This window comes from Narcine bancroftii, chromosome 7, assembly GCF_036971445.1.
Source record: "Narcine bancroftii isolate sNarBan1 chromosome 7, sNarBan1.hap1, whole genome shotgun sequence".
NCBI lineage: Eukaryota > Metazoa > Chordata > Chondrichthyes > Torpediniformes > Narcinidae > Narcine > Narcine bancroftii.
This window is the reverse complement of record NC_091475.1, coordinates 202,391,887-202,418,890: the sequence shown is the minus strand read 5'-3', so window position 1 is coordinate 202,418,890 and position 27,004 is coordinate 202,391,887. Positions and strand designations below refer to the sequence as shown.

The following is a 27,004-nucleotide window of genomic DNA, read 5'->3' as shown; positions in this document are numbered from 1 at the left end:
GTCTGATACTTGACCTAGCTCGTTCCCCAACAGGAGATCCAGTATTACACTGTCCCGAGTCGGTTCTTCTACTAATTGATTCAGAAAACAATCTTGAACACATTTAACGAACTCTAGCCCATCCAGCTCTCTAACTGTATGGGTATCCCAATCAATGTGAGGACAGTTAAAATCTCCCATGATCACTACCTTATGATTTTCACACATATACGTTATCTCTTTACACATTTGTTCCTCTAGTTTTCTTGACCCATTTGGTGGTCTGTAATACACCCCTATTAGCACCCTCATGTCTCCTTCACCCCTTAATTCCACCCAAACAGCCTCACTGGACGATCCCTCCAGACCATCCTGCCACCTCACGGCAGTAATGTCCTCCTTAACAAGCAGAGCAACTCCTCTCCCTTTTTTACCCCCTGATCTATCACATCTAAAACAAATGTATCCTGGAACGTTAAGTTGCCAGTCCTGCCCCTCTTGTAGCCAGGTCTCACTAACTGCCACAATATCGTGACTCCAAGTATCTGTCCATGCTCTAAGCTCGTCCACCTTGTTCACTATGCTTCTTGCATTAAAATATATGCAATTCAGAGAATGGCCCTCACATACATTTTCTTTTCTACCTTCTACCCTAATCTCCATCCTACCTTTGTTATCGTTTTTATTCTTATCTAGGTGGCCATGCTCCCTTGACTCTGCTCTCACACTCTATTCCCCACCCCCCTGCCAAACTAGTTTAAACCTTCCCCCACAGCTCTAGCAAATCTGCTTGCCAGCACATTGGTCCCCCTCCTGTTCAAGTGGAGTCCGTCCCTTTTGTACAGGTCCGACCTTCCCCAGAAGAGATCCCAATGATCCAGAAATCTTATCCCTTGCCTCCTGCACCATCTGGGGTAGGAAAGAAATGTTTGCAATTCCAGTGACGAAACATGGGCAGGACAGTTTACACAATTAATTACAAGGAGTTAATCAAAACAGAAACATACCTCCTGAACTTCCTCCAGATGAATGACCTGCACAAAAAAAACCTTCACAGTTCAGTAAGTCACACAAAGAGAATTGACCCAATGACATAATATCAGTCATCTCCTTGACTGGGCATACTCAAATGTTTCAAGGGGATGCATTGTGGAATGCTAAGATGTAGGTCCAAACATACAGGGCAGTAATCAACTCCACAGCTGGCAGTTGCCACAGTACAGACTTCAATGCAAATAATAAACTGACAACCTTAAAGTGAAGCACTCCGTCCGGATCAACACTGGAAGATTGAGAGGATAAAGGGAGAAGGTTAGATTGGAGTATAAACACCACTTTCGCTGGATTGGTCCCTTCCTGCCTTATCTAACCCACGTCAGGCAAGAATGGGACTAAATCAGGGGTGGCCAGCCTTAATTTTTAATTTCGACAAACAGCATGCGAACAGGCCCTTGAGTATATACTGGGAGGTGTAGGTTCATTGGGTAGCACGGACTCATGGCCCGAAGTGGCCTGTTACCGTGCTGAATGTCTAAATTAAAATGTTGGCCACCACTGGACTAAGTGGACTTGGAAAGAACCAACACATATGCCTTCGTATAGGATGTGATGATATGCAATTACACCACTAGACCACCAGGGGTCATCCCAGTGACCTTGTCTATAAAGCAGTCCAGAGCTACAGTCTAGCCTTCCAGGTTCGTCTTGCAGAGAGACAAGACCTCTTAGTGTACATATTAGTTTATTAAAGCTGTCTTATACTCACACTGCTGGTGTGGTTATGGTCAGTACATAGGACAATCTTCAAAACTTAATTTCTCCTTCAAATCCTGGTCATCCGATATGCAAGGTCTAAAATTCTTGCCTTGATGATCAAGTTGCAACGCAACTGCCAGCTTTGATGCAGGCCCACGTATGACCCATGAGGTACTTGCAACATCTCAGCGCTCCTCCACGGGGTCCATCCACCTGGTCCGACTGCCATCGGCTCTGTACAGGCTTTAAGCGGCCTGTTACAGGAGCTGACAGTGGTTTATTTTAAAATACCCAAATAAAATTTAATGATCATTTGCTATTAAAATATTATGATTTGCTTTTAACAACATCCATTGGTCAGCAGTAAGTGCCAGATTTTTTTTGGGTGGGGGTGGTGTCGTCTTATAGAAAGGGTATTGCTCAAAACTAACATTTCAGGTGGAAATTCCAGGGTCCTCCTTTACATGGGGTCGTTCTATACAACAGCATATATTGTATTAAGCAGGGGAGTAGGACGAACGTTATTCCATAATGCACTGAAATATATGATCATGGTTCATTCTCTTAAATGGTAGAGCAAGCTCAAGCAAAGAGGTAGAAGTGACAAGAATTGTACCACCAGCTACCGCTCCACCATCACACTCAATCAGTGACTCACTTAAAGTAAAACACAGGATTCTGTTGACACCGGTGGGTTACGTGAAAAAAAACACACAAATGCTGTAGGTCAAACAGTGCCTTTATGAAACAAAGTTTAAGATACATCGCCAATGTTTTTGGGCTGGAGCCCTTCATCAAGGTGTGCAGGAACATGAGAGATGTCTGAACAAAAGGGGAAAGGGGGAGTGGTAACGGTGGGAGTTGATAGGTGGACGGGGAGGGGGGGTGGGGGTGGAGTCTAAGCTAGGTGAAGAGAGAAAGATGTAGGAACTGGAATAACTAGTTAAGGGGGGGGAAGAGAGGGGGAAAAAGGCAAGCTGATTAGTGAAATGCAGTGAACTCAATGTTCATGCCCTGAGGTTGGAGAGTGCCCAGACGTAAAATTAGGTGTGTTCCTCCAGTCTGCGGGTGGTCAGGGTGGGGTCGTGTGAAAGGCCATGGACAGACAAGACAAGAGAGTATGACTCAGAAGAAATGGTTGGCTAAATTAGTTCTTTGAAGGTACAAGTGAAGTGTTGCTTCACCCGAAAGATCTGTTTGGGACCTCGACTGTGGTGAGGGAGGTGGTGTGGGCGCAGATATTACACCTCCTACAACCAAAGTGGAAGGTGCCGGGTGGGGGGCAGGGGGTGGCAATGGGTTGGGAGTGAACAGTGCACAAGGGAGTCATGGAGGGAGCAGTTCCTACAGAAGGCTGAGGGGGGAAGGAAAAATGTGTCTGGTAGTGGGGTCCTGAGTAAGTGCTGGAAATTCCGGTGGATAATGTGTTGGATACGGAGGTTGGTGGGGTGGTAGGTGAGATCAAGGGAGATTCTGTGTTTATTGTTTCTGGGGGTGGGTGGGGGGGCTTGGGCAGATGAGCAGGGAATGGAGGAGATGCAGGTGAGGACTGAGTTAATAATGATGGAGGGGAAGAAGGCAGACATTTCAGAGGCTTTGGAAGACCTCATCTTGGGAGCAGATGCAGCAGACGGAGAAATTGAGAGAAGGGGATGGAGTCCTTGCAGGGGACAGGGTATGAGGACGTGTAGTCCAGGTAGTTGTGGGAGTTAAGAGAGTTTGTAATAAGAGTCTGTCTCCTGAGATGGAGAGAGAGAGAGATCCAGAAAAAGGAGAGTATTATCAGAGATCGACCAACCCTCAGCTCACGTCTGTCCATGGCCTCTCACACTACCCCACCCTGACCACCCGCAGATTGAAGGAACAACTCATTTTTCATCTGGGCACTCTTTTGTGACCAGTGGTTTGCCACAGGGATCAGTAGTATGGTTCCCTGTCCTTTCTCTCTTGTATTAATGATTTGGATGAGAGTATGGGTGGCATAAGTTTTGCAGACAAGAGTAAAACTGCTTCTCTGCTGGAAAGCGAAGAGAATTAAGGTTCCAGGATCTTGATCCATTGGGAAAGTGGGCCAAAAATGCAACCATTTAACTGAGACGAATGCAACACATGCATTGTGGGAAGATAAACAAGGACAGTGAATGTCAAAGCCCTGGGCAGTGTTGTCTGTCAGACATACCCACACACAAGGGCACAAGTACATACCGGTAGTTCCCTGAAAGTGTCAGCGCAGACAAGATGGGGCAGAAACCTTCAGACAGGGCATTGAGTGCAAGAGCCACAATGTTACAGCTGTACATGGCACTGATTAAATGAAGTTTATTTGTCATTACATTGCACAAGTACAACCTGATGAAACAGTCCTCGGTGCAAAGCATGCAGACAAATAACACACGTACAGAGAAGAATGCACCTGGAATACGAGGTCCTGATCCGGTAACCATAATTTTGAAAGGATGCAGGAAAGATTCACAGGGTTTTAATTAAATACAGCATGGTAACAGGTCATTTCAGCCCACTTCGCCAAAGTTAATCTCCAACCCCTGGTACATTTTGAAAGTGGGAGGAAACCATAGCCCCTAGAGGAAACCAGGGGGAGGACATACAAACTCCTTACAGACAGCACAGCATTCAAACCCCAGTCCCGATCACTAGTACTGTAACAGCATTGTGCTAACCGCACCGTCATGTTTTCTGGGACTTCGTGGCTTGAGTCACAAAGATAGGACAGGATAATTTGGACTTTTTCTCTGGAGCAAAGATGACCAAGGGGTTATAGGCAGGGTGCAGGTAGGTTGGACTAGAGGAGAGTACTTCATTTGGTGTGGACTACAAGGGCCAAAATGGCCTGTCTCTGTGCTGTAATTGTTATATGGTTATATATTTTGTGTATAAAATCATGAGGGGTATTAATTAGGTGGATGGGCAGTCTTTCTCCAAAGGTAAAGAAGTACAAAACTAAGAAAAGGAGAAAGATTTGAAGGTGATCAGAAGTGCAGGTTTCCCAACCTCCCCCATACATTGGCCGGTGGGAACATGGAACAGGTTGCTAGAGGAAGCAGTTGAGGTAAGCATCTAGACAGTGACATGCAAAGGCTTGGAGGGATGTGGGTCAAAGGCTGGCAAATAAGTCTAGCTCAAGGCTCCTTTGTTAGCATGGACAAGTGGTCTGAAAGGCCCATCACTGTCCTGTACAACTCTAAAAGCACCCATAGAACATTACAGTAAGGAACAGGCCCCATTATCCCTTCTAGTCTATGCTGAACCATTTTTCTGTCTAGTCCCACTGACCTGCACCCAGTCCATCATACCTCTCTCATCCATGTACTTAACCAAATTCTTCTTAATTGCCTGGAATCAATGCAGTAAATTGCATTTCTAGGTCAGTGGGTCTTTTGTAAAGTTCAATGCCCAAACCCAGCTATGGTGGGGCAAGGTTTTATTCAATGCCGATCTCGTGTTTGATGGAAGCAGTGGAATGATCCACCTACTCGAGTTATGTTCAAATGAAAAAGGGGTAGGAAGGAAATGTTTGCAATTCCAGTGACTATAAATGGGCAGGAGAGTTTACACAATTAATTACAAGGAGCTAATCAAAACTGAAACGTACCTCCTGAACTCCCCCCAGCTGAACGACCTACACAAAAAGAAAAAGCAGTCAAGTGAGAGACATGGACATGAGGTTTCACCCAATTCCACTAAAACTTTGTTAATTAACACAATATCAGTTATCTCCCTGAGTTTACACAATCAATTACAAGGAGTTAATCAAAACTGAAACGTACCTCCTGAACTCCCCCCAGCTGAACGACCTACACAAAAACAAAAAGCAGTCTAGTGAGAGACATGGACATGAGGTTTCACCCAATTCCACTAAAACTTTAATTAACACAATATCAGTTAGCTCCCTGACTGGAGTAAAACACCAAAGTCTATAGACACTGTGGATGAAGTAAAAACACAATGTTGAAGAACGTCAGCTAGTCAAACAGTGTCCTTTACATTAGCAAAGATGCATCAGACCTTGATGAAGGGCTCAAGCCCAAAACATTGGATGACTTATCTTTGCTACATTAAGTGTCCTGTTTGACCAGCTGAGTTTCTCCCTGACTGGGCACCCACAATGTTTCAAGAGGATGCATTGTGGAATGTTAAGCTGTAGGCCCAAACATGCAGGGCAGTTCTCATCTCCACAGCTTGCATTTGCCACAGTACAGACATCAATGCGAATAATAATCCGACAAAGCTACTTGGAACAATCATGGGTGAACACCACCAGAAGGTTTGGAGCAGCCATTCAGCATGGGGGCCCAATGGTCCCCCTGCAAGTCACAACACATTCAAGCAGAAGCCTTGTTTGTTCTCCCCCCCCCACAAATTTCTCCAAAATTCCACCACTGACCTTCACTAGGGGCGATTTATAGGGGCCACCCAACCAACTAGGCAGCACATCTTTGGGATGTGGGAGGGGAGGGTTGGGGGAAACCCACACAATCATGGGGAACTAGGGTGGCTGGATGTCTGGTTTTAGGCTGGACAGTCTGGCCTTGGAGCCTTCTGTCCTCTGTCTGCTCCCACATTGAGCCGGATGTTCATTTGTCATCCATTTGGGGTGTAGGCCGTACACCCCCAAATGAAGGGCAAATTAAGGGGCATAAAGAGCACCTACCTGTTAAATGCAATGTTCCGGGGTCCATAGGCCATGCGCCAGCTGACATGCAAATGCCAGCTGGCGCGTGATGGGGGGGAGGGGAGTGGGACGGTGGTGCATGAAATGCCAGCTGGCTTGAGCGCAATGAGGAAGAAAATGTGAAGGTGACACGTGACAAGGTTCATGCCAGGTCCACCCACCCATTCGCTCTCAACCTATTAAAAGTCAGAAGCCAAATACAACATGGCAGCCACAATTGCCAGCTCTCGCAAGAGGTTGACCAGCCTTGCCACAGGCACCATTTTCCATAGGTCAATTGACCCCTCCTCCTCTGGCTTTTACTGACCCCCTTTCAACCCCCAGGCATTTATTGACACCTTAAATAGTCCCACCGTCCACCAGGATCGACATCGACCACTTTGGAGATCCGTGTTTTATACCAAATTACCATCGATGTCAGGAAACGTTTGATTTACAAAATTTCACTTAAAAACATGTTACAGGAATGGAGACTTCACGCAAATCAAGAAATGTCGGAGCATATTGTAACCACAGCATTTTACCCACTACCAGAATAACTTTAAAATTAGATTCCACTGGTACTCAATTAATAAGGTACCATTTAGAAGTTTAAGTTAACAGAGATCATTCAGATGTAACTAAATGAAGAGTAAAATTGTTACCTTTAGAATTGGTCTTGTCAGGTTTATAATTGTCATCTGCGACATTGAGAAGATCATCGTCCCCAAACTGATGACCTACAAGTCAGAAGTTGTAAGAGTGCACAAAAAACAACCAAGGAAAATTTCCACTCAAATATTTGCTAACCTTTGGCAAAAACATATCCAAAGTCTAGATGCTTGGCAGATGGTCATCATGTACGAAAAAGATGCGTGGGAAGTGGGAGAATGGAATTGCTTTGAGGGACAGTATTGGCTATTTAACACAATAGGCTCTTTCAGGAGGCCAGAATACCCTGATGTAAAGCGGCATATTCTACACATATGCGGCTGTCAGGGTACCCACCTGAAAGAGCGCGACGTGCCTCCGAGGTGCACTCAGCAAAGCTCCTCGGGATGGATGATCTCCAGATCGGTGAAGTTCCCCAACGCAGCTGAATGCAGCCACCTGAAAGCAGCTGCTAAGGGGTGTGCTGGATACAATCAGCCGCAGACCCAACTCCCTACTGCCAGACAGACCCCTCCACACCCCCACGGCCTCGACGATCCCCCCCACCTCCCCCCCACCCCTCCGCCCCCCCGCCGACAAAAGCTGGAGGGCGCTCTGAGGCGCCTCCCGTGCAGCTGTCCCTTTCAGGGGGACAGCACAGCACTTTCCGGGCTGCCACCTAAACGACGATTCTAAAGCTCTGCATCTGCGGGCACCTTCTTGGTGGAGAAAGCACCTGAAAGCGACTAATGAAACTACGTCACAAGAAATAAATGGAAAATATTCTGTACAAATGAATGCTACTACCAGACAACTTCCATGAAATATAACCTTAAGGTACTCACAAAAACATGCTCAGTAAAATACTAAAATCAGCAAGCCAAAAAAACATGTAGCTTTACCTGAACCACCTCTGCCTCCTGGCTTAGAAGGAGCCTTTGTTGGAGTATATTTGTCTATTGGCAAAACAAGACAGCAGGTTAACGATTTGAAATCTACCCTCAAGTCCAGATTTAATTGTGTTCTCGTAAATAGTAGCGAATTAAGAGTTGAAATGAGGCTAGCTACTTTTGTGAATGATTTTGACTGCCATGCACTGTATTCCACTGCCCTCCAACATTTGCCCTGATCAAAACATTGACTGACAGTTTCTACCCATGCCCAAACAACCGAGCACCGCTGGCTTCTTTACTCAGTTAGGATTCCAGCATCTTAAAGTGCGCTTCATCCATGGTTCTGTTTCCCACACTCCTGGTTCATTCAAAAGCTCTTCAAGAGGTGAATTAAAGAGAACATTTGAGCGCTGATGAAGCAGATCCAATAATCCAGAAAAGCTGCTCGTCTGAACATCCAGGATTAATCGAGGTGCTGGAAACTGCAGATGATGAAATCCAGGGTTTAAAATAAAAATAAAACCGCAGGAGGGAAATGGAGAGTCGACATTTCAGGTCCAGGAACTTTAGTTCCCTGTTCTTATCTGAAACAACCACTCTCCGTTTCCCTGCATAGATGCTGCCCGAGCCGCAAAGTTTTGTTGCCCCCGATTTGTAGAGCTTTACTGCACAAACCAGAAGCTTCATTGTGTTTCGGGTTGAACTGAATGAGGTGATAAGCTCTCCATTAATTACACTTAGCGGTGTCTTTGTGCGCGCACACACACACACACACACACACACACACACACACACACACACACACACACACACACACACGGAGCAGATTTACATGAATAAGTGAGAATAGAAGTTAAACACATTGAAATATTAAAATATTTAAACAGTAAAAGTCCACACTTTCCTATCCACACATGTTCTGGGAATTCACGAGTCTGATGGCTTGGGAGATGAAGCTGTTGCCCAATCTGGATGTAAGGGCCCCGAATGCTGCAATACCTCCTACCAGATGGCAGAAGGGAGAACAGTTTTCATGAGGGGTGTGTGGAGCACTTCACAATGTTTAGTGCCTTTCACCGGCATCGAGGGTTGTGGACATCTTCTCAGTAGGAATATAGCCCCCAGTTATCTTTTCCACTGACTTCACTATCCTCTGCAGGGGCTTGCAGACCAAGATGGTAAAGTTTCCAAACGAGGTGGTGATGCAGTTGCACAGGATGCTCTCAATACATCCTCTGTAGAACGTCGTGAGGATGGAGGGTGGGAGATGGACTTTCCTCAGCCTTCGCAGGACGTAGAGACGCTGCTGGGCTTTCTTGGCTATGGAGCTGGTGTTAAGGTACCAGGTGAGGTTATCCGCCAAATGCACTCCAAGGAACTTGATACTCTTGACAACCTCAATGGTCAAGCCATTAATGATCAGTGGAGCGTGCTTCCCTGCCTCCGGTCCCCTGAATTCGTCAACAATCTCTTTTGTTTAGTTTAATGTTCGGATACAGGTTGTTGACTCCAAACCAGTCCGTTAGCGACTGCTTTTCATCTCCATATACTGAACCATCATTCTTACCAACTCCTACGAAGATAAGTTCTTTCTGGTAGGAGAAGGGAAGGGGTGTGGAACTGGAGGAAAGGAAGCAGAGGGATGAGGGAAAGAGGGAGACCAGAGCATTGAGGAAATCAGTGGGTCAAGTAACATCAGCAGAAAAGGAATGTTCGATGGATGAAGTAAAAAACCATCATCAGAGCCCAGTCCTTTTTTCTTGACTGCTCAACCAAATGGGTTTCTCAAACAGAGCAAGTTTACACTCCAAGCTGAAATCTCCCCACCCCAACATGCACAGATTGAAGTCGAATTTGCACAAGTCAATTTGGAATAGTTGTACCTACCTTCTCCATCAAGAGCCACATTCAAGTCAAATTCATCATCTGAAAAGGAAGGAGAGAAAAATTAGGTTAGCAGCATGTTGGATTGCCATACCGGCAATGAGATAAGATGTAGGTTCTCCACAAACTACCCTAAGTGCAGAGGAAATGTCCAGAAATGATTACGACCCATGTTTTTCCACATGCACACTTCAGACTTGCAGCGTCTAAACGAAGGTTAGCTAACTATAGGAAGTCTGTCAACACCTTGAATGGGTGCAGAACAGATTCACCAAGATGGTAATGGGGTTGGAGGGGATGTGATGTAGGGAACAACCAAAACTTTATTCCATAGGAGGGCAAGGGGTGACCTTATAGGAGGTATGCAAATAGGGTATATATAGGGTGGATGGTCAGTCTTTTTCCCCAGGGTCAATGATTCTAGAACCAAAATGCAAAGGTTTAAGATGATGGGGGAGAGATTCAAGAGGGACCTGAGAGACATCTGTTCTTTCTTTAATTGCCACGCCAATACCTTGTGTGCTTTCCCTCCCCATTCGTAATACCGTTGTTTATTCCTTATTAATCACACATTCAAATTGATAAGATTGCAAGGTATTATATTTCAATTTCAACCTAGATAATTCTATTTTCTGATCTTCTGTAGCATCTTTCTGAAATTCCTTTTCTCACCCATCGATCTGTTTCTCTAATTCAAGACTCTGATTCAATCGATTCTTTTTTTATTTTAGAAGTATAACTAATTATTTGACCTCTCAAATAGGCTTTCATAGCATCCCATAATACAAACTTACTTTGAACAGATTTAGAATTTTCTTTCAAAACAAAATTAATTTTTTTCAAAAAATCAATAAATTCCATATTTTTTAACAACACTGTATTAAATCTGCAACTATAAGCTATTTGAATTTTCTCAGAAGTTTCATGTAAAATATAACAGAGAATGATCTGAAATCACCCGACTTTTATATTCTGCTGGTTGTATTTTCCCTTGTAAATGTGCCGATACTAAAAAGAAGTCAATCCTTGAAAACAATTCATGTCTTGATGAATAAAAGGAAAAATCTTTCTCTGTCGGATTAAGACGTCTCCAAATATCTACTAAGATCTTTCATCAATGCTTGGACCTGAATTGCCATCTTGGAATTTTTAATACCGTGTATTTTCTTCAGCGATTTATCTAATAAAGGTTCCAAAAACACAATTAAAGTCACCACCAACTAAAATATTATCATTAGCTTGACCCAAACAAAAATACATCCAAAATAAATACGTCATCATCTGCATTTGGAGCATAAATATTAAGTAAGGTCCAAAATTCACTAAAAATCTTACAATTCAATTTAAGAATATATCCTGGCTTTTCCGTAATTGATTTTGTAATTCAAAAGATAAATTTTTATGTATCAAAATTGCTACACCTTTAGCTCTAGAATTAAATGAAGAAGAATATACATGCCCAACCCAATCCCTTCTTAATTTCACCCTTTCCTTCACATTCAAACGTGTTTCTTGTAAAAAGGCAATATCAATTTTCATTTTCTTAATATACGCCAAGACTCGCTTACATTTAATCGAACTATTTAATCCTCAAACATTAAAAGTAGCAAACCTCAACTTGGACATATTGCCGACCACGAGTATATTTGGTTGACACATGCATGTCGCCTGAAAGTTCATGAATCTCTAAAAATTTGTTGCATGATGAAGAGTCCAAAAGCTGATTTGACTCTTGAGGTTATTAAATAAATGAAATGCACAATTTGACTAAAGCTTTAATAAACCACAAAATCCCTTCCCAACTGAATGAAAATTAAAACACCAAATGTCAAGTGCTCTTCTCCAGCTCTGGTCATCCAAAAAAAGCCAGGAGGTGGAATCTGGAGGGAGTTTCCAATGCCAACCACAAACCAAAACTGCAAGCTCACTGACTCACTCCTTCTTGAAGTATAGAATTCGGAAGTCACGCAAGGTGCTCTCCATAGCCAGTGAAAACTACAAATATTTTCTATGCAACAGTAGTTGGACCATTAAACTTCAATCATGCAGTTTTCTTGTGCCTTGACTAACATTTATTCCACCACCTACACAAAAGAAGAACCTCTGTCATATCTCACTATTCATACAACGTGGTTTTTCTCAAAGTTTCTTGTCATCTAATTGCACAAGTACAACCTGAGGAAACCACGTTCTCCAGTCCACAGGGCAAACACAACCAGACATAACCCACATACAGGACAAATATTCACACATACAAATAAATAGTGTTTCATATATAAGAGAGTTTTGGAGTGTTACTGCAAGCCGTTCCTTTGGTCGTTTTAGCCTAATGAAATGGTGAATGCAAGCTCAGTTTTAATATTTCAGAAGAATCTGGACAGGCAACTGGACAGGAGGGGTATGGTCTGAGAGCAGGTCAGTGGGACGAGGCAGAATAAAAGTTCAGCACAGGGAGAATAGAGGGCCCCATTTCTGTGCTGTAATGTTCTACGGATTTCTGGGCAAAGTTGTAGTTAATGCAATGGTCATTTATCAGAAGTTCAGCTGTGATTTTAAAAATCCCTTTTCATGTACGAAAAAGGTGTGTGGGAAGTGCGGGAGAATGCACCTGAAAGCAGCTAATGAAACTACGTCACAAGAAATAAATGGAAAATATTCTGTACAAATGAATGCTACTACCAGACAACTTCCATGAAATATAACCTTAAGGTACTCACAAAAACATGCTCAGTAAAATACTAAAATCAGCAAGCCAAAAAAACATGTAGCTTTACCTGAACCACCTCTGCCTCCTGGCTTAGAAGGAGCCTTTGTTGGAGTATATTTGTCTATTGGCAAAACAAGACAGCAGGTTAACGATTTGAAATCTACCCTCAAGTCCAGATTTAATTGTGTTCTCGTAAATAGTAGCGAATTAAGAGTTGAAATGAGGCTAGTTACTTTTGTGAATGATTTTGACTGCCACGCACTGTATTCCACTGCCCTCCAACATTTGCCCTGATCAAAACATTGACTGACAGTTTCTACCCATGCCCAAACAACCGAGCACCGCTGGCTTCTTTACTCAGTTAGGATTCCAGCATCTTCAAGTGCGCTTCATCCATGGTTCTATTTCCCACACTCCTGGTTCATTCAAAAGCTCTTCAAGAGGTGAATTAAAGAGAACATTTGTGCGCTGATGAAGCAGATCCAATAATCCGGAAAAGCTGCTCGTCTGTGAACATCCTGGATTAATTGAGATGCTGGAAACTGCAGATGGTGAAATCCAGGGTTTAAAATAAAAACAAAACAGCAGGAGGGATATGGAGAGTCGACATTTCAGGTCCAGGCACTTCAGTTCCCTGTTCTTATCTGAAACATCCACTCTCCGTTTCCCTGCATAGATGCTGCCCGATCCGCAACGTTTTGTTGCCCCCGATTTGTAGAGCTTTACTGCACAAACCAGAAGCTTCATTGTGTTTCGGGTTGAACTGAATGAGGTGATAAGCTCTCCATAAATTCACTTAATGCTGTCTTTGTGCGGAAGCCCTAGAAATGGTGGCTCTTCTTCCTAGAGGAGCTACATAGCTCACACAACACTGCCAATCAAAGCACAATACAAGAAAACTCCCAAAGCTTGTGAAGACGTGCAAAACCATGCTTCAGGATTTATTAGGGTGGGGAATTGGATTACAAAATGTAGTGGTATCCTTCCTGTCTCATTGTGTCATTTATAAAGAAATTGAGGGATATGGACATCTGTATCCCTTTCACACATCTGTGCAGACTATTTTCTGTGGTATGAAGTTTCACACACACAAACCATGCTTCAGAGTAAATTGGAGATCCTGAGATGCTAGAATCTGAAGTTGTCGCCTTTATTTATCGTTCATACCATGTTCGCATGGTAAAGAGGAGATAGTATTTCTCCAGGACCATGGAGCAGATTTACATGAATAAGTGAGAATAGAAGTTAAACACATTGAAATATTAAAATTTTTATACTGTAAAAGTCCACACTTTCCTATCCACACATGTTCTGGGAATTCATGAGTCTGATGGCTTGGGAGATAAAGCTGTTGCCCAATCTGGATATAAGGGCCCTGAGTGCTGCAATACCTCCTACCAGATGGCAGAAGGGAGAACAGTTTTCATGAGGGGTGTGTGGAGCACTTCACAATATTTAGTGCCTTTCACCGGCATCGAGGGTTGTGGACATCTTCGTCGGAATATAGCCCCCAGTTATCTTTTCCACTGACTTCACTATCCTCTGCAGGGGCTTGCAGACCAAGATGGTAAAGTTTCCAAACGAGGTGGTGATGCAGTTGCACAGGATGCTCTCAATACATCCTCTGTAGAACGTCGTGAGGATGGAGGGTGGGAGATGGACTTTCCTCAGCCTTCGCAGGACGTAGAGACGCTGCTGGGCTTTCTTGGCTATGGAGCTGGTGTTAAGGTACCAGGTGAGGTTATCTGCCAAGTGCTCTCCAAGGAACTTGATACTCTTGACAACCTCAACGGTCAAGCCGTTAATGATCAGTGGAGCGTGGTTACCCCGCCCCCGGTCCCCTGAATTCGTCAACCATCTCTTTTGTTTAGTTTAATGTTCGGATACAGGTTGTTGACTCCAAACCAGTTCGTTAGCGACTGCACTTCATCTCTGTACACTGAATCATCATTCTTACTAACTCCTACGAAGATAAGTTCTTTCTGGTAGAAGGGAAGGGGTGTGGAACTGGAGGAAAGGAAGCAGAGGGATGAGGGAAAGAGGGAGACCAGAGCATTGAGGAAATCAATGGGTCAAGTAACATCAGCAGAAAAGGAATGTTCGATGGATGAAGTAAAAAACCATCATCAGGACCCAGTCCTTTTTTCTTGACTGCTCAACCAAATGGGTTTCTCAAACAGAGCAAGTTTACACTCCAAGCTGAAATCTCCCCACCCCAACATGCACAGATTGAAGTCGAATTTGCACAAGTCAATTTGGAATAGTTGTACCTACCTTCTCCATCAAGAGCAAAATTCAAGTCAAATTCATCATCTGAAAAGGAAGGAGAGAAAAATTAGGTTAGCAGCATGTTGGAATGCATACCAGCAATGAGATAAGATGTAGGTTCTCCACAAACTACCCTAAGTGCAGAGGAAATGTCCAGAAATGATTACGACCCATGTTTTTCCACATGCACACTTCAGACTTGCAACGTCTAAACGAAGGTTAGCTAACTATAGGAAGTCTGTCAACACCTTGAATGGGTGCAGAAGAGATTCACCAAGATGGTAATGGGATTGGAGGGGATGTGATGTAGGGAACAACGAAAACTTTATTCCATAGGAGGGTAAGGGGTGACCTCATAGGAGGTATGCAAATAGGGTATATATAGGGTGAAAGGTCAGTCTTTTTCCCCAGGGTCAATGATTCTTGAACCAAAGTGCAAAGGTTTAAGATGATGTGGGGAGAGATTCAAGAGGGACCTGAGAGACATCTGTTCTTTCTTTAATTGCCACGCCAATACCTTGTGTGCTTTCCCTCCCCATTCGTAATACCGTTGTTTAGTCCTATTAATCACATTCAAATTGATAAGATTATATTTCAATTTCAACCTAGATAATTCTATTTTCTGATCTTCTGTAGTATCTTTCTGAAATTCCTTTTCTCACCCATCGATCTGTTTCTCTAATTCAAGACTCTGATTCAATCGATTCTTTTTTTATTTTAGAAGTATAACTAATTATTTGTCCTCTCAAATAGGCTTTCATAGCATCCCATAATACAAACTTACTTTGAACAGATTTAGAATTTTCTTTCAAAACAAAATTAATTTTTTTCAAAAAATCAATAAATTCCATATTTTTTAACAACATTGTATTAAATCTGCAACTATAAGCTATTTGAATTTTCTCAGAAGTTTCATATGTAAAATATAACAGAGAATAATCTGAAATCACCCGACTTTTATATTCTGCTGGTTGTATTTTCCCTTGTAAATGTGCCGATACTAAAAGGAAGTCAATCCTTGAAAACGATTCATGTCTTGATGAATAAAAGGAAAAATCTTTCTCTGTCGGATTAAGACATCTCCAAATATCTACTAAATTAAGATCTTTCATCAATGCTTGGACCTGAATTGCCATCTTGGATTTTTTAACTTTCTTCAGCGATTTATCTAATAAAGGTTCCAAAAACACAATTAAAATCACCACCAACTAAAATATTATCATTAGCTTGACTCAAACATAAAAATACATCCAAAATAAATACTTCATCTGCATTTGGAGCATAAATATTAAGTAAGGTCCAAAATTCACTAACAATTCAATTTAAGAATATATCCTGGCTTTTCCGTAATTGATTTTGTAATTCAAAAGATAAATTTTTATGTATCAAAATTGCTACACCTTTAGCTCTAGAATTAAATGAAGAAGAATATACATGCCCAACCCAATCCCTTCTTAATTTCACCCTTTCCTTCACATTCAAACGTGTTTCTTGTAAAAAGGCAATATCAATTTTCATTTTCTTAATATACGCCAAGACTCGCTTACATTTAATCGAACTATTTAATCCTCAAACATTAAAAGTAGCAAACCTCAACTTGGACATATTGCCGACCACGAGTATATTTGGTTGACACATGCATGTCGCCTGAAAGTTCATGAATCTCTAAAAATTTGTTGCATGATGAAGAGTCCAAAAGCTGATTTGACTCTTGAGGTTATTAAATAAATGAAATGCACAATTTGACTAAAGCTTTAATAAACCACAAAATCCCTTCCCAACTGAATGAAAATTAAAACACCAAATGTCAAGTGCTCTTCTCCAGCTCTGGTCATCCAAAAAAAGCCAGGAGGTGGAATCTGGAGGGAGTTTCCAATGCCAACCACAAACCAAAACTGCAAGCTCACTGACTCACTCCTTCTTGAAGTATAGAATTCGGAAGTCACGCAAGGTGCTCTCCATAGCCAGTGAAAACTACAAATATTTTCTATGCAACAGTAGTTGGACCATTAAACTTCAATCATGCAGTTTTCTTGTGCCTTGACTAACATTTATTCCACCACCTACACAAAAGAAGAACCTCTGTCATATCTCACTATTCATACAACGTGGTTTTTCTCAAAGTTTCTTGTCATCTAATTGCACAAGTACAACCTGAGGAAACCACGTTCTCCAGTCCACAGGGCAAACACAACCAGACATAACCCACATACAGGACAAATATTCACACATACAAATAAATAGTGCTTCATATATAAGAGAGTTTTGGAGTGTTACTGCAAGCCGTTCCTTTGGTCGTTTTAGCCTAATGAAATGGTGAATGCAAGCTCAGTTTTAATATTTCAGAAGAATCTGGACAGGCAACTGGACAGGAGGGGTATGGTCTGAGAGCAGGTCAGTGGGACGAGGCAGAATAAAAGTTCAGCACAGGGAGAATAGAGGGCCCCATTTCTGTGCTGTAATGTTCTACGGATTTCTGGGCAAAGTTGTAGTTAATGGAAGTTGTAGTTCATTTATCAGAAGTTCAGCTGTGATTTTAAAAATCCCTTTTCATGTACGAAAAAGGTGTGTGGGAAGTGCGGGAGAATGCACCTGAAAGCAGCTAATGAAACTACGTCACAAGAAATAAATGGAAAATATTCTGTACAAATGAATGCTACTACCAGACAACTTCCATGAAATATAACCTTAAGGTACTCACAAAAACATGCTCAGTAAAATACTAAAATCAGCAAGCCAAAAAAACATGTAGCTTTACCTGAACCACCTCTGCCTCCTGGCTTAGAAGGAGCCTTTGTTGGAGTATATTTGTCTATTGGCAAAACAAGACAGCAGGTTAACGATTTGAAATCTACCCTCAAGTCCAGATTTAATTGTGTTCTCGTAAATAGTAGCGAATTAAGAGTTGAAATGAGGCTAGTTACTTTTGTGAATGATTTTGACTGCCACGCACTGTATTCCACTGCCCTCCAACATTTGCCCTGATCAAAACATTGACTGACAGTTTCTACCCATGCCCAAACAACCGAGCACCGCTGGCTTCTTTACTCAGTTAGGATTCCAGCATCTTCAAGTGCGCTTCATCCATGGTTCTGTTTCCCACACTCCTGGTTCATTCAAAAGCTCTTCAAGAGGTGAATTAAAGAGAACATTTGTGCGCTGATGAAGCAGATCCAATAATCCGGAAAAGCTGCTCGTCTGTGAACATCCTGGATTAATCGAGATGCTGGAAACTGCAGATGGTGAAATCCAGGGTTTAAAATAAAAACAAAACAGCAGGAGGGATATGGAGAGTCGACATTTCAGGTCCAGGCACTTCAGTTCCCTGTTCTTATCTGAAACATCCACTCTCCGTTTCCCTGCATAGATTCTGCCCGATCCGCAACGTTTTGTTGCCCCCGATTTGTAGAGCTTTACTGCACAAACCAGAAGCTTCATTGTGTTTCGGGTTGAACTGAATGAGGTGATAAGCTCTCCATAAATTCACTTAATGCTGTCTTTGTGCGGAAGCCCTAGAAATGGTGGCTCTTCTTCCTAGAGGAGCTACATAGCTCACACAACACTGCCAATCAAAGCACAATACAAGAAAACTCCCAAAGCTTGTGAAGACGTGCAAAACCATGCTTCAGGATTTATTAGGGTGGGGAATTGGATTACAAAATGTAGTGGTATCCTTCCTGTCTCATTGTGTCATTTATAAAGAAATTGAGGGATATGGACATCTGTATCCCTTTCACACATCTGTGCAGACTATTTTCTGTGGTATGAAGTTTCACACACACAAACCATGCTTCAGAGTAAATTGGAGATCCTAAGATGCTAGAATCTGAAGTTGTCGCCTTTATTTATCGTTCATACCATGTTCGCATGGTAAAGAGGAGATAGCATTTCTCCATGACCATGGAGCAGATTTACATGAATAAGTGAGAATAGAAGTTAAACACATTGAAATATTAAAATATTTATACAGTAAAAGTCCACACTTTCCTATCCACACATGTTCTGGGAATTCACGAGTCTGATGGCTTGGGAGATGAAGCTGTTGCCCAATCTGGATGCAAGGGCCCTGAATGCTCCAGTACCTCCTACCAGATGGCAGAAGGGAGAACAGTTTTCATGAGGGGTGTGTGGAGCACTTCACAATGTTTAGTGCCTTTCACTGGCATCAAGGGTTGTGGACATCTTCTCAGTAGGAAGATAGCCCCCAGTTATATTTTCTGCTGACTTCACTATCCTCTGCAGGGGCTTGCAGACCAAGGTGGTAAAGTTTCCAAACCAGGTGGTGATGCAGTTGCACAGGATGCTCTCAATACGTCCTCTGTAGAATATCGTGAGGTTGGAGGGTGGGAGATGGACATTCCTCAGCCTTTGCAGGACGTAGAGACACTGCTGGGCTTTCTTGGCTATGGAGCTGGTGTTAAGGTACAAGGTGAGGTTCTCCGCCAAGTGCACTCCGAGGAACTTGATACTCTTGACAACCTCAGTGGTCAAGCCGTTAATGATCAGTGGAGCGAGGTTCCACCGCCCCCGATCCCCTGAATTCGTCAACAATCTCTTTTGTTTAGTTTAATGTTCGGATACAGGTTGTTGACTCCAAACCAGTCCGTTAGCGACTGCTTTTCATCTCTATATACTGAACCATCATTCTTACCAACTCCTACGAAGATAAGTTCTTTCTGGTAGGAGAAGGGAAGGGGTGTGGAACTGGAGGAAAGGAAGCAGAGGGATGAGGGAAAGAGGGAGACCAGAGCATTGAGGAAATCAGTGGGTCAAGTAACATCAGCAGAAAAGGAATGTTCGATGGATGAAGTAAAAAACCATCATCAGGGCCCAGTCCTTTTTTCTTGACTGCTCAACCAAATGGGTTTCTCAAACAGAGCAAGTTTACACTCCAAGCTGAAATCTCCCCACCCCAACATGCACAGATTGAAGTCGAATTTGCACGAGTCAATTTGGAATAGTTGTACCTACCTTCTCCATCAAGAGCCACATTCAAGTCAAATTCATCAGCTGAAAAGGAAGGAGGGAAAAATTAGGTTATCAGCATGTTGGATTGCCATACCAGCAATGAGATAAGATGTAGGTTCTCCACAAACTACCCTAAGGGCACAGGAAAAGTCCAGAAATGAATACGACCCATGTTTCTCGACATGCACACTTCAGACTTGCAGCGTCTAAATTAAGGTTAGCTAACTATGGGAAGTCTGTCAACACCTTGAATGGGTGCAGAAGAGATTCACCAAGATGGTGATGGGATTGGATGGGACGTGATATAGGGAACAACCAAAACTTTACTCCATAGGAGGGCAATGGGTGACCTTATAGGAAGTATGCAAATAGGGTATATATATAGGGTGAAAGGTCAGTCTTTTTCCCCAGGGTCAATGATTCGAGAACCAAAGTGCAAAGGTTTAAGATGATGGGGGGAGAGATTCAAGAGGGACCCGAGAGACATCTGTTCTTTCTTTAATTGCCATGCCAATACCTTGTGTGCTTTCTCTCCCCATTCGTAATACCTTTGTTTAGTCCTATTAATCATACATTCAAATTGATAAGATTGCAAGGTATTATATTTCAATTTCAATCGAGATAATTCTATTCTCTGATCTTCTGTAGTATCTTTCTGAAATTCCTTTTCTAACCCATCGATCTTTCTCTAATTCAAGACTCTGATTCAATCGATTCTTTTTTATTTTAGATGTATAACTAAGTATTTTTCCTCTCAAATAAGCTTTCATAGCATCCCATAATACAAACTTACTTTGAACAGATTTAGAATTTTCTTTTAAAACATAATTTGTTTTTTTTTTAAAAAATCAATAAATTCCATATTTTTAACAACTTTATTAAATCTGCAATGATAAGCTATTTGAATTTCATATGAAAAATATAACAAAGAATGAACTGAAATCACCTGACTTTTATATTCCACTTGTATTTTCCCTTGTAAATGTGCCGATACTAAAAAGACAATCCTTGAAAATGATTCATGTCTAGATGAATAAAAGGAAAAATCTTTCTCTACCAGATTAAGACACCTCCAAATATCTACTAAATTAAGATCTTTCATCAATATTTGGACCTGAATTGCCATCTTGGATTTTTTTTAAACTTTCTTTGGAGATTTATCTAATAAAGGTTCAAAAACACAATTAAAATCACCACCAACTAAAATATTATCATTAGCTTGACCCAAACATATAAATGCATCCAAAATAAATACTTCATCATCTGCATTTGGAGCATAAATAAAGTAAGGTCCAAAATTCACTAACAATTCAATTTAAGAATACATCCTGCCTTTTCCTTAATTGATTTTGTAATTCAAAAGATAATTTTTACATATCAAAATTGCTACACCTTTAGCTCTAGAATTAAATGAAGAAGAATATACATGCCCAACCCAGTCCCTTCTTAATTTCACACTTTCCTTCACATTCAAATGTGTTTCTTGTAAAAAGGCAACATCAATTTTCATTTTCTTAATATACGCCAAGACTCACTTACATTTAATCGGACTATTTAATCCTCAAACATTAAAAGTAGCAAACCTCAACTTCGACATATCTATTATTACTAAATACCAATAATATCTTTGTATAAAAACTCAAATCAACATATATAGGCCGTCCAACAACAAAAAAAAAATCAAAATTAAAAACTAAGAAAAAAGTTTTTAAAAATCATAAAAAAATACGACCCCAAAAAAAAACTACCAAAAGGTAGTAATCCCCTAAACAAAAATTGAGTGTGGGTCACACACCAGTGGTTGATGATGAGTGAAAACTTAGTGCAAATCACCCCCTCCCCAGCCAAACAATCAGTAACATCAGAATGTCATAATAACAAGGGAAAAAAAAATAAGAATATTCTTCTTTTCATCCAAAAGACTTCAATCTCGAAGATCCCATTTCAGAAGGAGGTGGATTCTTTCCATTCCCATTTTTCCCATTTCTGTCATTTCCAGAACAAACTTTTCCGTTAGGAGATAATGATGGTCTACGTCTTTGTCCTCTTATATCTGGCAATGAGTCAGCAAAAATCATTGCTTCACAATCAGTTTCAAAAAACTGAAATTGATAGTCTCCGTAAAAGACCTTCAACACTGCAGGGTAACGAAAAGTAGACTTATAACCTTTACGCCACAAAACTTCTTTAACTGGATTAAATCGACATTGACATTGAATGACATCTGGACTCAGATCAGGATAAAAAAAGACTCTGCTATTCTGAATCAATAATGGGGTTTGTCATTGTCTCGCATTTTGTACTGCAAGTCGAAGTATTGCTCCTCTATCCAAATAACTCAGACATCAAATTATTACCAGTCTCAGGGGTTGACCAGATGAGGGTTTTCTTCTTAAAGCTCTATGGGCTCTTTCCAGCGCCAATCGCCCAAAGAAAAATTCTTGCCCTAATATTTGCGGAATCCAGTCTTTAAAAAAAAAATGAAGAGGATCTTGTCCTTCTATACCTTCTGTAAACCAACAATTTTCACATTATTCCTTCTGCTTTGATTTTCCAAATAATCTATTTTTCTTTCTAGCTCTTTCTCACGATCTCCTAATTCTATGACTGATTTTTCCTCCTTCAACACTTTTTCTGTGTTAGAAGTCACTTGTTGTTTACAGTCCAAAAAAGTAGTGTGAATTTTTTTTTTTTTTAAATCTTCACAAGATGCATCCACACATGTCTTAACCATATTTAATTCTGAACTTATACCAGCATTCATTTGAACCATTTCATTCATTTGAGATGTCAACAAATCAATTCCAGGTTTTATAACAGCTTGAATAACTGCATTCGCAATTGAATGCAATTGTACACTGTGAATCCATAAATCTCAGCTCTGCTCCCTGTGACAATAGTGGCAGAACAAGGTAACTGCAGCTCCTGCTGCAACTCAACAGAAAGCATTTTAAAAGTTTTACTGCGGGTCTGGACTCCCACCGACGGCATCCCGACTTTCTCAGGAGGTCGCCGCTGGTCTCCTCCCCTCCCCCCCCCCCCCCCCGCATCTTGTTGTTTTCTCATCAATTCGTGAATAAAAACAATTTCTTCAGATTGAAATGCTCCCTGATGCATTTCCAACAATGGAGTCGTCTTCCTGTGTGCTCCCCCCATTGAAATCGAAAGGCTTTCAAAATTGGGGTCCACTTCTTAGGAACACACACCTTCTTCCGGAGAATGGGTAATTCCAGCACCATCCATCATTTGGTGAGAAATAGGTTTTTTTCAGCCCCCACAGGCGATCTTTGGGATTTAGGCAATGAAGAAATTGAGCCTGGGGCTGTTTCAAGTCGACTAGGCCCCAGATCTTCAGCACTTCGAAAATGTGTCTTCTTTTGAACTTAAGGTTTAGTCTTTTTACCATTAGTGGGCATAATAATTCCTTAATACTTTAAACTAAAATTTAAAAGAGTTTAAACTTGAAAACAAAGGGTTAAAAAATGGGTATTTAAAAGTCTGGCCAGAGAGGTGGAGATTGCACGTCTAGACTTTACTCCATCTTGCCATGCCCCTATTTACAAAGGTTTTAAAGAGTCCTCCCCTCACGTTGCCTCAGACAGGGATGCAGTGCTAATTTTTTTTTTTGGTACCAGTGATCACAAAAAATGGCAACAAGGAGGTGCCAGAGCTGCCTGGAGTGGTCCCATGAGGGGCTGGAGCAGCCCTCCAGCAGCACTGCACCCCTGACCTCAATGTGTAAAAGGAAAACAGTTTAACAATTAAGATGCAATTTTTTGTCACGCTCATAAAAACATTGCACGTATTGAATTTATATATACAGCTTGGAACTGGCCCTTTGTGCCCCACCATACCTGTTAACCTATAATCCCCATTTATTTTGAAGGAAACAAGAGCACCCAGAGGAAACCCACAGACATTGGGAGAACATACAAGCTCCTTCAGCTAGGGTCGGATTTGAACCTGATCACTGTAATAGGGTCTGATAACAGCAGGACTGAAACTGCCCTTGAATCTGGATGCTTGAGTTTTCATGAATCTTCGGTGCGACAGAAGGGCAGGGGAAGAAGAGAGGGTGGAAAAGATCCTTTAATATCCATGGCTTTACAGAATCAGTAGCAAGTGCAATCAGGCAATGGAGCCATTGCTATTCTGTGTGATGGCCCCCAGAGGCATCCACGACCTTCTACAGTCTCTCGTGATCTTGGATCAGAGTGTAAAAGAGAGGTCCAAGTGGGACTGGGATGCAAAATTAAAGTCAAAGTGCACACATGGCACCCCATACAACCCTGAGATTCTTTTTCCTGTGGGCCAGGAAGAATTACCACTTAGTGGTAGAGCAAAAAATTGTACATGACTCATACATATGAACAAATGTAAACAAACTGACTGTGCAATACAGAGAAGAAAAAAACTACAAGAGTCCTTTAATGAGTCCCTAAATAAGTTTGTCGTTGCGGAGTCTGACGGTGAAGGGGGTAGCAGCGGTTCCTAAACCAGATGGCGAGAGTCTTGTGGCACCAACCTCTCTTTCCTGATGGTAGCAGTGAGAATAGAGTGTGTGCTGGGTGGTGTGGATCCTTGATGATTGCTGCTACTCTCCAATGGCAACATAGTAGGTGTTTATATAGTCAGGATAATGTGAACTATTGTGAAACCGTGCAAGAATATACCCTTCTCACTGTAGAAACTGTAGTGCACCACTGTGGGGCGTATGTATGAGTGTGTGAACAGTTTCCTGAGATGGTGGAAGGCACAAGTCTCTTTTGTTATTTCAGTCTTGCATTCAAGTTATTTAAGAAGCCTCCCAAGCAACTCCAGCGACCTAACATGGTGGCACCGGGATAAGAGAACAAGAATAAAGCCATACAATTGATTGTAAGTCACTGAAATATGAAGGGGATGAAGAGAAAAAACATTACTAAAAAAAATGGTTTGAACAACAGCAGTTCACCCAGTGATGGACGGGGAGGCTGAAGACATTGTTGAATCTTTTAAAAAGTTTCAGTAGGAGTCCAATTTAGCATTCAAGAGCTATTTTAAAAATGTAACAGCAGAGGAGAAGGTCAGTTATACACGTCTCTGGATGGGGAGCGAGGCCTTGACTTGTTTAATAGCTGGGAACTTACAGAAGGGGAGAAAATTGATCCAGAGCAGATATTTGCAAAGTTTGCTTCTCACCTTGAACCCAGGACTAATAGTAGAATTTAACGCTATGAATTTCTAGGCTTAATGCAAGAGATTGATGATTCTGTTGACAACTTCCTCACTAAACTAAAAATTGTTGCTGCAAAATACAGATTAAGGATATAATGGAAAGATTAGTTGATCAGCTAATATGGGGGAAGTGCAAAACTCTCTTATTGGGAAAGATAGCTTGAAGTTATAGCCACAGCCTTCAAAACCACAAGGATGCAAATGAAATCCCTATCTATGCAGGCCCACCCACAGTAAAAAGAAGGAAGGATTGAGGCTATAAAAGAACACAATCCAAAAAGTGCCAACCCGCCATCAATGACCAAAACAAATACCCCACATACGGTTCTGAATGTAGAGCCTCTGGTAAAGCAAACACTGGGCGAAGATGTGCAAGTCTAGTATGAAGAAAACAGTGATACCAGTGAAGTAAAAAGAAGAAGATCCACCACATAAAACAATGAGGACTCCAACACCCAGATACTGGACATAGAATCCATACACCTTCATGAGATGTCAGGTGAGATGAAAGGAGGAAGTGAGTTGCACACAAGGATCCAAATCCAGAACAAGCCTATGATATTTAACCTACAGATGAAGCTGGACACTGGATCACAAAGCAACGTCCTTCCACTCAGACTCTACCACCAGATGTTCCCAGAGAATAAAAGGGTATCCAAAAAGAGAGTGCATTAGAAACAGCAAATGACACATTAACAGCCTATAGTGGACCCCTGATCAAGCAGCCTGGGAGAGCCAAGATCAATGGCTGCCATAAGGGAAAGAACATTCTCCATTAGCAGTAGATGCAGACAGACCAGCAATTCTAGGTCTAGATAGCTGCCGAGAATTGCTGTCAATCTCAGTCAATTATGAGATCCAGACGAAGAAGATCTCCAAAAGTATCAACAGAAACACACAACGAAAAGATGAAATTATTTCCACAGAAGTACCTGCCAGGCCCTGGCACACAATGGAAGCAGACTTGTTCACCGAGAATTAAGAGTGGTATTTAATAGTAGCCTGTTACCACTCTAAATTTCCATTCGTCAAAAGAGTGAAAGACCCGAGCGCTCCAACTATCACCTCAGAAATGAGTGCGCTCTTTGCGGAATAAGGAACACCCAAGCAAGTAATATGTGACAATGGAACAGTTCACATCACAAGAATTCAGAAAGGTGGCTGCAGAGTATGGGTTTGTCATCACTACATCATCCCCATACTACCCCAAAGGTCATGGGTTCATTGAAAGACAAGTGCCAACTGTGAAACGTACACTAGTTAAGTGTCTCAATAAAAGACCCATACTTTGCTCTTCTATCAATACGAGTAACACCTTTCAGGGCTGACATGAAGTCCCCGGCAGGAGATATAAAACAATTCTGCCAAGCAAAATACACCCTCCAGAAGACCAGGAGGAAACCAGAAGAAGACTGGCTGACACACAAGGATGCCAACATGATAACAAACATGCATAAACATTGCAGAACTCTTCAGAGGGCACCATGTGCATATTCAAGAGCTGATGTTGAAAACATGGACCCCAGCAAAGATCATCAGAGAAGCTGAGACACCAAGATCATACATTGTCGAGACCAACTCTGGCAATCAGCTGAGGAGGAACGAAATTCACATCCGGCCGACACAAGATGTGAAGAAGCAGAAAGCTTTAATACCAGCAATGCCTACAGCACCAATATCAAGCGAGGTATCAAGTCAAGAGACCACAAGCACTAATACCAAAACATCAACGCAGCTGTTGTCAGGTGAAGCACCACCCCCACGTGGACCAGCAACACAGAGCCCAATGGTCACAGCCAAATCCACAAGATGGCGAAGCAACATACTGTTGCCAGTGCGATATTGATAACTAAAAATAGTTGTGTAAATAAACTAGTGTCGAAGTTCAGTTACTTAAGATGCACTAGAAAGTAATAAAGTAGTCTAAATTTTTCTTGACCTTGAGAAGGAGGGCTATTTTATAGTCGGGATAATGTGAACTATTTTGTAACTGTGCAAGAATACACCCCTTCT

The 27,004-nt window shown here is 41.8% G+C and overlaps 1 protein-coding gene across 1 annotated transcript in view; it reads right to left on the bottom strand.

Moving 5' to 3' along the window:
- The window catches only part of LOC138739622 (CD99 antigen-like), a 64,398-nt gene that overhangs the window by 12,912 nt on the left and 24,482 nt on the right, over positions 1 to 27,004 (bottom strand). Inside the window, exons 2-11 of the mRNA XM_069892030.1 lie at positions 19,778 to 19,816; positions 17,565 to 17,618; positions 14,813 to 14,851; positions 12,606 to 12,659; positions 9,835 to 9,873; positions 7,957 to 8,010; positions 7,069 to 7,143; positions 5,520 to 5,546; positions 5,345 to 5,371; positions 987 to 1,013 (exon numbers count right to left, since the gene is read on the bottom strand). Of these exons, the coding sequence (XP_069748131.1) occupies positions 987 to 1,013; positions 5,345 to 5,371; positions 5,520 to 5,546; positions 7,069 to 7,143; positions 7,957 to 8,010; positions 9,835 to 9,873; positions 12,606 to 12,659; positions 14,813 to 14,851; positions 17,565 to 17,618; positions 19,778 to 19,816 (435 nt within the window). The remainder of the gene's footprint in view (positions 1 to 986; positions 1,014 to 5,344; positions 5,372 to 5,519; positions 5,547 to 7,068; positions 7,144 to 7,956; positions 8,011 to 9,834; positions 9,874 to 12,605; positions 12,660 to 14,812; positions 14,852 to 17,564; positions 17,619 to 19,777; positions 19,817 to 27,004) is intronic.